The following is a 17440-nucleotide window of genomic DNA, read 5'->3' as shown; positions in this document are numbered from 1 at the left end:
ACATTAATTAACACAACGCTGAACAATATCAAGATCAAAATAAGTGTTTTACACTAAGGTTCAATTCGTTAACATTAGTTAATTAGGTACAATGAACCAACACTGAACAACCATTTTACAGCATTTACTAATCAAACTTTATGTTGATTTATAAATATATTACAACAAATATTAAAATACATTAGTATATGTAGAAATTAGCCAAAATGAATAAATGCAATAAAAGCTGCCCATGACACTGAATAACCTTGAGTTATCCTGAGAGATGGTGAACCGCTGGGATTGGAGATGAGAGGTCTCTAACACACACACACACACACACACACACACACACACTGGGTCACCATCAAACACAACACGCATCACAAGACGTGACGTAATGACACTATTTAGAACAACTATTCTATTAAATGTGAAAATACACTCAATTATTCTCAATACTACTATTTGTTCTCATCAGAAGGAATGTAGAAAACTGGACCTCTAGCTTGTCAAACATACACCTATAGAGAGTAGCTCATCTAAGGCTGAGGGGAAACACTAAAACTATAGAGAAGATTTCCCAGAGAAATAAACCTCTCATGCTAAAACTCACACAGAATTCACACAACGACTGCGAACCCGTTTAATGAGATTATTCCCGCTGTGTTATTCGACCGAATAACTCAAGTTTCTGTCCAAAGCCGCTTTACATTTTCTCAAACATATCGACACGGAGGGAAGGAAAATGCCTCTCAATATCCAAAAGGACAAATGCTTCCTGCGGTGCTGCATTGGTATTCTGCTCTCAGATTCGCCGAGAGCCAAACGGCATCAAACTCTCTACGACCTCCGACTCACATCCCAACACAGGAGAGAGAGAACACTGAACAACAAATGCATAATCTCACTTCTGTCTCACATGAAATCCATTAAAGACTTTGGGTGAGCCAACAGAAGCAGCAACACGGGTGTCCCCTGCAAAGGGTCTGTACATATACAGAAAATATTACTTATATATATATATATATATATATATATATATATATATATATATATAGTTGAGTGCATAAGATTGCATAACCTTTTTGTCTCCTAAGACATAAGATTATTTTTAAGTACTGCCCTTCAGAAACTACATGAGCTATTTACAAGCATATTTCCCACAAAACAAATATTTTTTTCTCCTAGAGCACCGGTGAGTGTGTGCAGATTTTGTAATAGTTGTGTATGAGTGCATGCAGTCACTGCTGGAAAGGGTTCAATATGCAGGAGATTCTGGAAAACCTGGGAATTATATTTGTAGTAACTGCTCAGGACAAACAGAGACTTGTGAAAACCTATCATTAAACATAGAAACAGGAATATGCACACCATCAAAAGAAGCAAAAGGATGAAAACTTTGAAAGAATCATGTGTGTCAGATCAGTTATTATTGTGTCTGTGGAATAGAGGGAATATCTGTGAAAGAGCTTCATCAGGGCAGAACTAAACACAAATAAAACTTCATTGCAACATCTTATATATATAAACTAAAACCCTTACAGAATACCTTCTATACGTAAATATAAATGTATATTTGATTTGCATGTTGTGCTCACTACAGTATTGATGATGCTTTTGGTCTTAAATGGAGAAAATCCATCCACTAAAACAGTAAAGGTGCCATGATTCAGAAAGCCAACCAACGAGAGACAGAAAGAGAGTGAAAATGAAAAAAGAACTGGCTGAGATAATAGGTGAAGAACAGATAAGATAAAGAGAAGGATAGAGAGAAACAGAAGACAAGAGAGGAGAGTAAAAGCAATGGGTCTGGAGGAGAGAGTAACAGATGAGTGTAGACGAATACAAAATGGATCTCGCCCAAGAAATTGGGATTGCTTTCTGGAACTGAAGACAGCGAGCGATTGGGAGAGAATTGAAGGAAACTTGCTTTAGAAGAGAACAAAATATAAGAAGCAGTGATTCATCTAACTTAGAACAACCTGAACCCTCTAAAGGGCCGAACACAAAATGACCAGAAGCGTCCATTCAGAACAGCAACTGCGAGAAAGAGAAACTCTTCAGCCACTCCCTCAAAGCGTTTGTCGAGGGTTCTGTCAGCACGACTATTACAACAGTCTGAACATATCAGATCAATGCCATGAACAGAAGAATGAAGCACGTCAAAACACACAGGCTTAATGCGAGTCTATGAACTGAGGCTTACCTTCTTTGCAGTATTTTCCCCGGAAGCGTGTGTGAGAGCAGTCGCAGTGGACCTCCCCGAACTGGACGGTGCAGTATCCTCCATTGAGGCAGGGGTTCTGCTTGGTGCACAGATACTCCAGATCGTTATGAATGCCGTTGCTGTTGAGAAGAGAGGGAGGCATCTCGCCCACCTTCAGGTTGGAGATCAGACCCATGAAGGGAGGCTCGTATTTCACCGTGCTGGACGTGAGCGCGGACAGGCGTACGTCTGGGGGAATCCCCCCTACGAAGAGGTCACTGACGACGGCCATTTCTTTGCGCTTGGAACGGACTTCGGCCACTTTGGTTTCCCCGTCCACCATCAGCATGGTCTCGCGGTAGTTTCGGGTGAGCAGGACCATGTGCCAGCGGTCGTCGTTGACGCGGGTCTCCATCTGAAGGCCGGCCGGCTCGGCGCAGTGGATGGCGAATCGAAGCTGAAGGTGTCCTTCGCCGATGAGCAGCTCCAAGAAGTCACAGTTCCCCCCATCATCCAGGTACAGAACCAGAGCCTTGCTCACGTTGGTCTTCAGGCTGAAGCTGAGCTCCCCGATCGATCCTGCTTCCCAACGGGAGTAACGCGCCCACTGGCCGGGAGCGCCGCCGAACTCCAGGGCCTCTGCCGACAGAAAGAGTCCAGCTAACAGCAACGGCCACAGGGGCCGGAGAGCGGACCAACACCGAGACTTCATTTCACCCGCGCCGATGATACGAGCTCAGAAACCTCCTCCCCTGAGACAGCAGAGCTCCTCGTGACTCTGAGAGATGGGGAACGATGGGGAACAGACGGCTCAATTCCCAACGCTGCAGGATCCCACAGGCCAATTGTTCACTCTCTTTCTTGCCCTGCTCCTCTTTATCCAGACTCTATACGTAGTCTCTCCATTGGTCGGTGCATCAGGCTGGAGGTGGATGAGCGATAAATGGCTCCCAATTTAGGTTTTCTCTGAAACTCTTTCAATCCAAGAAGAGATTTCAAAGCAGAGATCTGGTGTCCAGTGGACCATGGGTGATGGTCATGGTCGAGTCTTTATCTGTGATTCATGTTCTTCCAAACGGCCTTATTCCCATGGCAGGAACGATCTACTGCCCTCCAGATTCCAGCGTTCTCCAGGCCTACAAGACAAAAGGGAAAATTTGATTAGCTCAGCAGCAAACACAGCCTTACTAAACACAACCAGACAGGGTCATGGGTTTGAGATCACCCTGCTGGGACGGATATTCACTGACAATCCTTCATCTAAGCAGACACTGATATCCGAGAGACCCTTCACACCGCCTGTGGTGTTTCAGATCTGATCAGGTTTTTCTGTTCAGTGTAGAAATGCTACATGTTTAATCACACAAATGTTGCCATTAATTGGGGCAGTTTTAACCAGCCTTTAGAGACCAGCGAACACAACGCTCTGACTGAAAACTGTGAAAAAGGCAGTCATGTTTCAAGAAAACAGCACAATCGCTCAGCCAGACATGTTGGGTGAGACAAATTCATTCTCGGTTCCAGACACTCTATCATCTCTCGTTACGCTGATGTATCTTAATGAAGATCTGTGCTGAACGCTGATGTTTATATTACAGCGCTGCTCTAATCTCATCTGAAACAAAATGGAGTCGCTGTCTGGAAAGCCTGATTGCTGCTCTTGACCCGCCGGCCTTCACGAAGACCTGCCCATTATTTCTGAAGAGAGAATTTAACTGCCCGCATGAAGCACTCACAATTAAACACTCGTCGCCTATCAGCCCTGATTTGGGGGAACTATTCCTTTAACTGCTCGTGATTCTCCTCATTTGTAAATCACTCTGGATAACAGCAACTGCAACACAGATAATCATAAAAATGTACGTTTAAGTTCTGCCACTGAATTAGATCACACCCATTCATTTAACCACACCCCCTCAGCCCAAAACCCCATTTCAGCCAACCTGATGTGCACAGACTGATTGACAGGAAGAGTATTTGGACCATATTACGCACGGTGTACTCAACGGTGTAAGTGAATGAGTTTTATAAGGTTAGTTTGTCATCCAACATCAGAGTCTAAAAGCCCCTCCCCCTCTTAAAGTTGGGATCGTTGAGTGCATGAAGTGTCCAACATTCCACACTTCACTTTACAGTACATCATCCAGTTATTTAAAGTGTACTTTTTCTTTGTGGAATTTCCACTAATTACACTATTTATACTTGCAAAACTGCATGGAAAGGAAATTGGGATGCACCTGCATAGTTTTACACGAATTTCAGCTCAAATGTTTTCATACCTAACACAGGCTACACATTCATTATAAATGCTGCAAAAGGCTATGTTAATATTGAGCGACCGCACTGAATAAATCCAGCCATGTTGAACGCCGAGACATTTATTAAAGGGTCACTGATTGTCAGATGATGATAATGAGTCTCTTCATGCATATGAATATATAATGTCCACTTCAGAAATGGCAAAGCACTTACTCAACTCAACCACGCGCCCCGTGGGTCACACTGCCGAGAGTGTGTCAGACAGGCAGTGATTGTTGAATAGGATGAGTGTTAATGTTTGGGGAAGTTTGTGTGCGTACGTGAAACCTAAACATGATCTATCAGGTCATCTTCTGGTTGGTTGCTCTGGTTCTGGAGTGGTTCTGTGACCAGTGGAGGTTTCTGAACTCTGGACTGTCAGGTTCATCTGCACTTCCTCTCCCACAGGAAACACTCGTCACTGATTTTAACACAAGGCCACAGTGTTGTGCTGACCTCTGACCCTTGCACTGAAAAACCACACAAGGAAAACAGACTTCTGTTGAGAGAGCTGTGATTTTATGGTTTCAGACTGTTATGTTGTTTTCGACTATTTTCTTTTTACAATGTTTTAATTGAACTCAGATGCTTTGGTAGTAAGAATGTAAAAATATTTGTCAAGCCAAAAATATTATTTTAAATTGAGATGAGAGTAAAGAAAGAGAGAGATCTGAATGTGTGCATCTATCATATAGCATCAAATAAACAGGTGTTATGTATCATAACCGTGGTGTTTGTCAGTGATTCTCCGCTGTGTCCGTCACTAAAGCCACATGAGAAACAGCTGTAATGTCACTTCATTAGCTTCATTTAAACATCAGATCATTAAAAGCATCTAGAACAGGCCATCTGACGCGGTTCACAGAGTTAAAACTGACATTCATTTACACTGACACACTCCCCAGAGATGTGAACGCTGGAACAGAACTCAGTCTGACTGGTGGCTTCATGTCATTTCCAGTCTGTTCGGACTAGTCACTGGATTTGACAGTTAATGAGCTTCATCAGATTCTGATTTTTAAAGTCTAATCAAGGATTTCAGGTAAAATGCTTCAGTACATCATGAGAAAATAAAGTTGTCCACTTAAACACAGACAGAAACGGTGTCTTCACTGTAAACCCAGATTTTGTTTCTAATTAAACTTACGAGTAATCATTACTTATTCTTTTATGTTTAGTAAAAACCTACTATCATTACTAAACAACATTAGTTGTTTGTACTATTTAGCTGAAAGATTCATTGCACTAATCATGTTAAGCTGAGATAACTCGCTATATTAAGCTTCTGTAAGGGAGGGGCGTGGCCTATTTAAACAGGTGACAGTGCGCAGAGTGCGCCATTTAAAGTTTGAACCGAAGAGTCGAACATTACCAGCTTAACTTATTACTAAACAGACTGACTTTATTTCTGTCAGACGTCTACAAAAGATTTAGTTGAGAATCAACAGAGGTTTAGATGTTGATTATGTATTGTTTCATTTGCAGTCACCATGATGGTGAAAGGTGTTGGCTTTAGTTGGGCTCTTGCCTTTGATATTTAAACATTATATTTTCTCTGGCTGCTATAACTGTGAGTTTAAAAGGCACAATAGTTATAGCAAAAAGCCAAGAGTAAAGTGCTCAATTGCTTATAACTGCCTATTGATGTTGTCATCAATAGAGATTATGAGTCATTAAAGTTAGTAGCACCTCATATGATCTTTACCTTAATATCATAATGTCTGTGTTTTCAATAATGAAAGTCCTGTGATTTTACAGCAGGAAATCCAACAGAATTGTATATGAATCTCAACAATGGTGACACTTGCAATGCATGCTGGGTACCCAATAGTAAACCTATTATCCTAAACCATGTAAATACAACATAACATGTTTAGTTTCAGCTTGTGTAAAAGGTTAGGGTTATATGTTAATACAACTCAACATGTTTAGTTTCTGCTTGTGTAAAAACTAAAGTGGTATAAGGCAACGGGTTTCCACGCGTTTTGCGAGTAAAGTCAACTAATTCGGGTTAAGAGTGTTCCAGAAATTGGTCTGGACAAGAATAAGATGCAAAGTGAACCCGAATCACGCCGATCATCAAATCTCCTGTTCTGATTTTAAAGCACACACTTTTCTCTAGTTTCCATCTGAGTCTGTGAAGAGGAAAGAAGGGTGATTCAAAGCAAACCGTCAGCAGTAAATGACTCTGTATTACCAACTTCACTAAAGTTTTGCCTCTTGCACACCAAGAGCCTCATCTCTGGACCGTATTAGAGTCTGGACCGGCTGAAGAGATGAAGAAGTGTTGAGATGAGGAGCGAGAGAATGTGATTCATACGAACACACCTCTACCCATTACAGGAGGAGTAAAGACTCATCAACTGAATGACATTTGCAAATTAATTAATCAAGTCATAATTAAATCACAAATAAAGAAAAACACTCAAACAAGGATGATTCAAAGACATCATCATCGAATTAACAAAAGGTGTTACACTGTCAATACAGGGTTCGTTTCCCATCACTGATCTTCACAATCCGTCAGAGGTTAGAGGTCATTCACACAGATTCTTCATGTGATCCCTCCGTTTTTAAGGCTAAAAGCATGTGTTATTGTGAAACGCTCGACTGTGAGAGACGAGAGAGAGAGAGACTTAATCACCGGCTGCTCAGTCACTTACAGATGGAGAACTATAGCCTTCTGAGCGTTTGTTCCTGTTCTCTTCCTCTGAATAAACTCTCTCCAATTCGCCCTGCTCTAGGAATGACTGTGAATGTGTCCTCCATCTACACTCAATCATCCACAGATTATTCACATGGCCAAGCTAATACTGAGACATATAGAGAGATGGGGTTACGAGGTCTGTATTAGGGCTGGGCGATAAAACAACAACGATAATTATTGCGATTCGCGATATAACTTTCATAGATAAAACGATAACAAGAGTTCGATAAATGTTTGATATAATGTTTATGTAACCAAACAGCGCTACTCACTTGAGCCGCGCGTCACACGGACCATTTATCCGCTCGGATCGACGTTCAAACGGCAGCAGATGCACTTACTCGCTGATCGTCTCATCACATGACCACTGCACAGCGCTGAGATCCAGTGAGAAACAGACAGTGTGCAACGATACAGTCAGAAATCACCATCATTTACCCTGGATTCACTGTAGTAGCCTAACACTAACCATGGTATTGTGGCAGAAATGTGGGATATTATTATATTATTAATGTAGACATGTACTAAAAAAGTAATGGAATATAAATACTGTATTTTTTTGTGATTACGCTATGGCATTTGAGCATTATACTAAATGTATTTACACTACTGTTTTTCATACCATAGAAAGCGTATAGTTACATTTGACCATGTTATAGAGATGCAATATACGTGGCTTTATCTGTGGTTATCATAATCGAAATGTATGCTACTATGGAAGACAACTAGTTAATTTTAATAAAACTCAAACTCAGTCAGAATATTTACATTTGACCATATAAAATGAGGTTGTTACAATTATTACAGATGTTACTATTTGTGTTAATGAACATAAATTTAGATCTGCATCTTAACTCCAGCAACTGTCAAATGAGCATTTCTGAGACAAAACATGTCATATTAATAATATGTCAGCCTTCACTGCAAACTGTGCTGAAGATACGGTTCATCAAAGTCAGGCAACACACACCCGGTTCATGATTTGACACAATATCACCCCTTTAGAACATGCAGAAACTAAGATCTTCTATTAAGATATTTATTTTGTTCAAGAAAAATGACTAGAAAAGTGTAAAGAATTCAAAAAGTGTTGGTCATGTTCTGCCCATATACAGTAGTTTAAAACCACAATTAACAGTCTGGTTTCTACAACTTTCACTTAGGAGCAAAAATCTGCCTTTAAACTTGAAAGAAATAAAGATGTGACATTTATCATAATTATAGAGATCAGCTGATATGGAAAATGTTATTGTGAAGTTTTTTTGGCTATATTGCCCAGCCCTAACAGTCTGTATCCCAGTAACATTACGAAAATGACATTAAGACAAGAACTACATCATTTCGACTTGTCTTATATTTGATGAAATTTGAATCAATTGATTCTGTTATTTTCCTGTTTATTACTTTGAAGCTGCTTTGAAACCATTTCTATTGTATAAAGCGCTATAGAAATAGAGCTGACTTGACTTAGATCGATGGGCTTTTAATATAAGGACAGTCTGAGTTTGAATCATTGTCCTCTCTAGCTGCGCACATCTTTAAAAACCACACAAAAAAGAGAACCAAAAGTAAAATAGAAAATATCAAAGTTTCGCAGTCAGTAATTCACTCAGCTTCCTCTTGAAGTGCAAACAGACCCTATAAACCCTGAGCTCCAGCACACGCATCACTTCCTGTCAGAGGAACGGCACGAAGGTCATGAAGGCACACACACACTGCGCTGATAAGACTCTCCCCGGTGTATCTCTCATCACACAGCGCTGATAACACACTCTAGGGCACTACACAGGGGACGAGGGCACGAGCGGGACCTTCAGCACTGACACTGAGCTGCTCATAAACGCTGATCTCAGGTCAGCTGTGGATCTGCAGGATGAATGGCCTTCGTGTGACGGCGCTTCATAAACGCTGATCTCAGGTCAGCTGTGGATCTGCAGGATGAATGGCCTTCGTGTGACGGCGCTTCATAAACGCTGATCTCAGGTCAGCTGTGGATCTGCAGGATGAATGGCCTTCGTGTGACGGCGCTTCATAAACGCTGATCTCAGGTCAGCTGTGGATCTGCAGGATGAATGGCTTTCGTGTGACGGCGCTTCATAAACGCTGATCTCAGGTCAGCTGTGGATCTGCAGGATGAATGGCTTTCGTGTGACGGCGCTTCATAAACGCTGATCTCAGGTCAGCTGTGGATCTGCAGGATGAAAGGCCTTCGTGTGACGGCGCTTCATAAACGCTGATCTCAGGTCAGCTGTGGATCTGCAGGATGAAAGGCCTTCGTGTGACGGCGCTTCATAAACGCTGATCTCAGGTCAGCTGTGGATCTGCAGGATGAATGGCCTTCGTGTGACGGCGCTTCATAAACGCTGATCTCAGGTCAGCTGTGGATCTGCAGGATGAATGGCTTTCGTGTGACGGTGCTTCATAAACGCTGATCTCAGGTCAGCTGTGGATCTGCAGGATGAAAGGCCTTCGTGTGACGGCGCTTCATAAACGCTGATCTCAGGTCAGCTGTGGATCTGCAGGATGAATGGCCTTCGTGTGACGGCGCTTCATAAACGCTGATCTCAGGTCAGCTGTGGATCTGCAGGATGAATGGCTTTCGTGTGACGGCGCTTCATAAACGCTGATCTCAGGTCAGCTGTGGATCTGCAGGATGAATGGCTTTCGTGTGACGGCGCTTCATAAACGCTGATCTCAGGTCAGCTGTGGATCTGCAGGATGAATGGCCTTCGTGTGACGGCGCTTCATAAACGCTGATCTCAGGTCAGCTGTGGATCTGCAGGATGAATGGCCTTCGTGTGACGGCGCTTCATAAACGCTGATCTCAGGTCAGCTGTGGATCTGCAGGATGAATGGCCTTCGTGTGACGGCGCTTCATAAACGCTGATCTCAGGTCAGCTGTGGATCTGCAGGATGAATGGCCTTCGTGTGACGGCGCTTCATAAACGCTGATCTCAGGTCAGCTGTGGATCTGCTGGATGAATGGCCTTCGTGTGACGGTGCTTCATAAACGCTGATCTCAGGTCAGCTGTGGATCTGCAGGATGAATGGCTTTCGTGTGACAGCGCTTCATAAACGCTGATCTCAGGTCAGCTGTGGATCTGCAGGATGAATGGCTTTCGTGTGACGGCGCTTCATAAACGCTGATCTCAGGTCAGCTGTGGATCTGCAGGATGAATGGCTTTCGTGTGACGGCGCTTCATAAACGCTGATCTCAGGTCAGCTGTGGATCTGCAGGATGAATGGCTTTCGTGTGACGGCGCTTCATAAACGCTGATCTCAGGTCAGCTGTGGATCTGCAGGATGAATGGCTTTTGTGTGACAGCGCTTCATAAACGCTGATCTCAGGTCAGCTGTGGATCTGCAGGATGAATGGCTTTCGTGTGACGGCGCTTCATAAACGCTGATCTCAGGTCAGCTGTGGATCTGCAGGATGAAAGGCCTTCGTGTGACGGCGCTTCATAAACGCTGATCTCAGGTCAGCTGTGGATCTGCAGGATGAATGGCTTTCGTGTGACGGCGCTTCATAAACGCTGATCTCAGGTCAGCTGTGGATCTGCAGGATGAATGGCCTTCGTGTGACGGCGCTTCATAAACGCTGATCTCAGGTCAGCTGTGGATCTGCAGGATGAAAGGCCTTCGTGTGACGGCGCTTCATAAACGCTGATCTCAGGTCAGCTGTGGATCTGCAGGATGAAAGGCCTTCGTGTGACGGCGCTTCATAAACGCTGATCTCAGGTCAGCTGTGGATCTGCAGGATGAATGGCCTTCGTGTGACGGTGCTTCATAAACGCTGATCTCAGGTCAGCTGTGGATCTGCAGGATGAATGGCCTTCGTGTGACGGCGCTTCATAAACACTGATCTCAGGTCAGCTGTGGATCTGGCATTCGTGTGACGGCGCTTCATAAACGCTGATCTCAGGTCAGCTGTGGATCTGCAGGATGAAAGGCCTTCGTGTGACGGTGCTTCATAAACGCTGATCTCAGGTCAGCTGTGGATCTGCAGGATGAAAGGCCTTCGTGTGACGGCGCTTCATAAACGCTGATCTCAGGTCAGCTGTGGATCTGCTGGATGAATGGCCTTCGTGTGACGGTGCTTCATAAACGCTGATCTCAGGTCAGCTGTGGATCTGGCATTCGTGTGACGGCGCTTCATAAACGCTGATCTCAGGTCAGCTGTGGATCTGCTGGATGAATGGCCTTCGTGTGACGGTGCTTCATAAACGCTGATCTCAGGTCAGCTGTGGATCTGGCATTCGTGTGACGGCGCTTCATAAACGCTGATCTCAGGTCAGCTGTGGATCTGCTGGATGAATGGCCTTCGTGTGACGGCGCTTCATAAACGCTGATCTCAGGTCAGCTGTGGATCTGGCATTCGTGTGACGGCGCTTCATAAACGCTGATCTCAGGTCAGCTGTGGATCTGCAGGATGAATGGCTTTCGTGTGACGGCGCTTCATTAACGCTGATCTCAGGTCAGCTGTGGATCTGCAGGATGAAAGGCCTTCGTGTGACGGCGCTTCATAAACGCTGATCTCAGGTCAGCTGTGGATCTGCAGGATGAATGGCTTTCGTGTGACGGCGCTTCATAAACGCTGATCTCAGGTCAGCTGTGGATCTGCAGGATGAATGGCCTTCGTGTGACGGCGCTTCATAAACGCTGATCTCAGGTCAGCTGTGGATCTGCAGGATGAAAGGCCTTCGTGTGACGGCGCTTCATAAACGCTGATCTCAGGTCAGCTGTGGATCTGCAGGATGAAAGGCCTTCGTGTGACGGCGCTTCATAAACGCTGATCTCAGGTCAGCTGTGGATCTGCAGGATGAATGGCCTTCGTGTGACGGTGCTTCATAAACGCTGATCTCAGGTCAGCTGTGGATCTGCAGGATGAATGGCCTTCGTGTGACGGCGCTTCATAAACACTGATCTCAGGTCAGCTGTGGATCTGCAGGATGAAAGGCCTTCGTGTGACGGCGCTTCATAAACGCTGATCTCAGGTCAGCTGTGGATCTGCAGGATGAAAGGCCTTCGTGTGACGGCGCTTCATAAACGCTGATCTCAGGTCAGCTGTGGATCTGCTGGATGAATGGCCTTCGTGTGACGGCGCTTCATAAACGCTGATCTCAGGTCAGCTGTGGATCTGGCATTCGTGTGACGGCGCTTCATAAACGCTGATCTCAGGTCAGCTGTGGATCTGCTGGATGAATGGCCTTCGTGTGACGGTGCTTCATAAACGCTGATCTCAGGTCAGCTGTGGATCTGGCATTCGTGTGACGGCGCTTCATAAACGCTGATCTCAGGTCAGCTGTGGATCTGCTGGATGAATGGCCTTCGTGTGACGGTGCTTCATAAACGCTGATCTCAGGTCAGTTGTTTCAGGGTATAAGAGAGAATCTCAGTAAAGATGAACACATGTAAAACGCTCATCTAAACGCTGTGTGTGTCTCAGCCTCACGCCTGTAGGTTTAACCTCAGGCTAATGCCATGCAGGTTTAGGTGTGTGTTTCACACACATGCTAATGAACATATAATGTGTGTTTTGTGCTAACGGCGATCTGTCGTCCAGCATCACAGGAACGAAACGCCTTCGGACAGACAGGAATCGTTTAACCTCCTGCATCTGCTCATCACACTCATCCGCCGAGGGATTCACGCGTCTGTTTCTCTGACATTTACTCTAAAACAAGCTAATCTGAGGCTTTGGTGGAGCGTCCATGTGTTCGGTTTCTCACAGCGTCACGTGACAGGAGAGTAAAGAATCAAGAGTATAAAACACTAGTACAGGACACAAATATAGACAGAGACCTTCCTTCGTACAAAATACAGGCTTAATCAGACTGCATTATATTATATTATATTATATTATATTATATTATATTATATTATATTATATTATATTACATTACAGTGGTGGTCAAAATTGATGGCACCCCTGATAAATATGATATGAAAAAATTCACAAAAATCTGACCTTTCATTGAAGTAAAAGAATTGAAATTGGGGGGTAAATCACATTATGAAATAAATGTTTTTCTCCAGAACACGCTGGCCATAATTGTTGGCACCCCTAGAATTTTTTATGAGTAAAATATCTCTGAAGTATATTCCCATTAATATTTACCTTTTTTAGCACACCAGGGTGACTAGGAACATGACATTGTCCAGCTATGACTTCTTGTTTCACAGGAGTTTAAATATGAGGAAACACAAAGGCCAAATTCCCTTAATTATCCATCAGAGAGTACCCCATGCCTACGGTTAAATACACTGCTGGATCTTATATGTTGTGGGCCTATTTATTTGCTGGAGGTCCTGGACTTCTTGTTCAGATACATGGTATTATGGATTCTAGCAAATACAAACAGATAAAAAATCTAAACCTGACGGCCTCTGCTAGAAATCTTATAATGGGCCGTGGTTGGATCTTCCATCAGGACAACGGTCCAAAACAAACATCAAAATCAACACAAAAATGGGCAACTGAGCACAAAATGAAGCTTCTGCCATGACCGTCTCAGTCCCCTGACCTGATGAGTGGAGTGAACTGAAGAGAAGAAGCACCAACATGAACTTGTGAATCTGAAGGATCTGGAGAGATTCTGTATGGAGGAATGGTCTCTGATCTCTGGTCAGGTGTTCTCCAAACTCATCAGGCATTATAGGAGAAGACTCAGAGCTGGTATCTTGGCAAAAGGAGGTTGCAGAAAGTGTTTAATAACAGGGTGCCAATAATTATGGCCAGCGTGTTTTGGAGAAAAACATTTATTTTATAATGTGATTTACCCCCCACTTTCAGTTCTTTTACTTCAATGAAAGGTTCGATTTTTGTTAATTTTTTGAATGAAAGATCAGAAGGATAAACAATGCAGATTTATTTTTTACAGCCATTTTTTATCATATTTATCAGGGGTGCCATCAATTTTGACCACCACTGTACGTTACATTACGTCACGTTATGTTATGCTATATTACGTTACGTTATATTTTATTTTTTATTTTTTATTTTCACAGCATGAAAGTAACAAATATGGGCCTATGTTATTATACAATTATAAAATAATCTATTAGACTAACACTGTAAGTGACATGAACAATTTTTATACTAATATACGCAATTAATTGTGAGCACAAAATTCATGATCATTACAGGCCTATTTTTAACTTGACACGCCGTTTTGAAAACCCAACATTCGTGAATCTAAATCCATCGGGAAAGAAGCGGCTCCTGACTCTAAATGTTTGCGGAATGGAGTGGTTTATGGAGAATCGCTACCGTTTCTCAGCACAGCCCTGGAAATCCACTGGAAAATCAAAATCAATAACAGGGATGATGTTTAACAAATGTGTGGTTCTCAGAGGAGCTGCTGCTGAGCTCATTCATCTTCATCTGCCACATTCCCTCAGAATACAGATGTTCCTGACAGACACACACGCGCTGGCGTTCTCCTTCCACGACACACACTGCTAAACCGCGGATCTGTGAGGGTGAAGCGGCTCGTATCGTCCTCATGGTCTCCAGCGCTGTCATCACATCTGCCATCTGGAGCTCGCAGGGAACGCGCTGGGCGGAGGGTTAATGCGCTCGAGTGAATGATGCTAATCACGCCTGTAAATCTGGGCTAGCGTCTCATGCTAAATAGATGAAGCTGAAGAGATCTCACATTCATTAGGTGCTGTTGCCCCAGAGCATCGCTTGCACCTTTTCACTGTATTCTCATATTATACCTCTCTTCTTGATCACATTATGTCTCTGGAGTCAAACGTGTTTATCCAATCAGCACTGATTACCTCTGCTGTTAATACAGCCTATTAGCGGCGCTTTTTGATTAGCCAATCAAACACAGCACGCCGCCTCCGAATGCCGTTTCGCTTCCACGCAGAGACGAGCTCGAGACGCACAGGTTCTTCCTGTTGAACACGACACTCAAAACAAGCAACAAACAAGCGCTTTCACTGCAAAGACACTGATGAACACATGGAGATTTAGGCAGGTCAGGTGACTGACCTCTGAGGGCAAAGGTCAACCTTCGCACAGCATATCCAGCAGAGACGATCTCTGAAACTGGGATCTTCCCTCTACCTCCAGATAATCATATTCCTGATGAATAATTCAGCCCTCAGTCATCTTCAAATACATGCAAAACGCTGCAAATCATCTTCCAGCTCACACATGCATATTAATGAGTGGGCGTGGCTCTTCCGTTCTCATACGCATCTCCGGCACACGGATCTCTCTGTGAACGCTCAGTGTTTAACAGAAATCATTACAGCAGACAGACGGAAAGCGGATGCTCTTTCCTTTCCTTTGAAACGGCGTCAATCAATTAATGCCGGAGAGGCCGACGAATCGTATAAATAATTAAAACGTCTTGGTTAAAAGATTACAGTGAGAGCAAGTGGACTCTTATCAAATAAACACACGGTGAACCGCTGGACTCGAGCGCCTTTGATGCTGAAATCAGATTATTGAATTAATCAGCAGGGAGATCCGGTCCGTATTGAGCCATGAAGAAGATTGATCTCTCTCTCTCTCTCTCTCTCTCTCTCTCTCTCTCTCTCTACAAGGTTTGGGAATCTAAACAGATTAACACTCACACACACTCACACACACAAATACATACACACACTCACTGACCCTGGGTGTGCTCTTTAATACCAACCTTTCATTTGAAAGTCACGTGTCTAGTATCTGTAAAACCGCATTTTTCCATCTTAAAAATATATCTAAATTACGCCATATGCTCTCAGTGACAAATGCGGAACAGTTAGTTCATGCGTTCATGACCTCAAGGCTAGATTATTGTAATGCTCTACTGGGTGGTTGCCCTGCACGCTTAATAAACAAACTACAGCTGGTTCAAAACGCAGCAGCTCGAGTTCTTACCAGAACCAGGAAGTATGACCATATTAGCCCAGTTCTGTCAACACTGCACTGGCTCCCTATTAAACATCGTATAAACTTTAAAATATTGCTGATTACTTACAAAGCACTAAATGGTTTAGCTCCGCAGTGCTTGAGCGAGCTCTTAACGCATTATAGTCCGTCACGTCTATTGCCATCTCAAAATTCGGGCCAGTTGATGATACCTAGAATATCTAAGTCGACTGCTGGCGGTAGATCCTTCTCCTATTTAGCACCAAAACTCTGGAACAGTCTTCCTAACATTGTCCGGGAAGCAGACACACTCTGTCAGTTCAAAGCCAGACTAAAGACACATCTCTTTGGCCTAGCATTCACATAACACATTATAGACTTCTATAATTCAAATCAGTTAAATGATTATTAGGCTGCATAGATTAGGTCAGCCGGAACCGGGAACTCTTCCCATAACACCCGATGTACCCGTTACATCATAAGAAGAACGGCATCTACGCTAATGTTAGTCTTTCTGCTTATTCCGAGGTTTACTGAAGTCAGCCGGATCCGGGCCGTATCCAGATCAGATGGAGGACCTGCGCCACACACACACACACACACACACAGGTTTGTTTTGCTATACCTGTGAGGACATTCCATAGGCGTAATGGTTTCTATCCTGGACAAACTGTATTTTCTATCCCCTACACTAACCTACCCCTAAACCTACCCTTAACACACACGCACACGCACACACACACGCACTCACACTCACAGCGGTGTGAAATGGCCGCCTCTCGGTCTCTATGCCGCGGCGTGACGCCGATCGCCACTTTAGTGTCTGTTATTAAAAGCTCTTTCGCTTCACGCCGGTCTCCCGCGTCTGTAATGGAGGTATGTTCGTGTTCGTGTTGTGAATAAAAGCGTCATGCAGCGAATAATACCTGAACACACATAAGCCAGAGAAACAGACGTGATTGACTGTCATTAAGTCTGAGAGAATCGTTAATAATTTCAGCGTGTATTAAAATCACAGTTTGATAGAGAAGACGCACACCCACTGAGAGAGTTCGACTGCTGGAGAATCACACGTCTCTGCGAGGACAGGGAATCTCAACGCTTGGGTTTTACATCGGCGAGAAAACAAAGAAACCAAATCCGTCTCCTGAAGTATCCTGCATCTTATTCACACCTGATATGTGAGAGCTTAAATCAAGTCGCTGTCAATCATCTTAGCACATGCTTCCTTTCTATGCAAATTAGGCTGCTATGAAATTAATTTCACAAAAGTCAGCATAACTGACTTGGAAAATAAACTACTTCCTATCAAACATTTACAGTTTCTCATGGTCAACCGGACGTCCTGCTCACGAAAACAAGTGCAGACGCCGCC

The 17440-nt window shown here is 43.7% G+C and overlaps 1 protein-coding gene across 18 annotated transcripts in view; it reads right to left on the bottom strand.

Moving 5' to 3' along the window:
- The window catches only part of nrxn2b (neurexin 2b), a 516672-nt gene that overhangs the window by 462832 nt on the left and 36400 nt on the right, over nucleotides 1-17440 (bottom strand). For all 18 annotated transcript variants that reach the window (XM_079865860.1, XM_079865864.1, XM_079865877.1 and 15 more), the window contains exon 2: nucleotides 2189-3324. In XM_079865860.1, coding sequence (XP_079721986.1) covers nucleotides 2189-2900 — 712 coding nt within the window. In that variant the 5' untranslated portion in view covers nucleotides 2901-3324. The remainder of the gene's footprint in view (nucleotides 1-2188; nucleotides 3325-17440) is intronic.

The sequence above is a fragment of the Squalius cephalus genome (assembly GCF_949319135.1).
Source record: "Squalius cephalus genome assembly, chromosome: 3".
Classification (NCBI taxonomy): domain Eukaryota; kingdom Metazoa; phylum Chordata; class Actinopteri; order Cypriniformes; family Leuciscidae; genus Squalius; species Squalius cephalus.
This window is presented reverse-complemented; position numbering and strand designations above follow the sequence as displayed.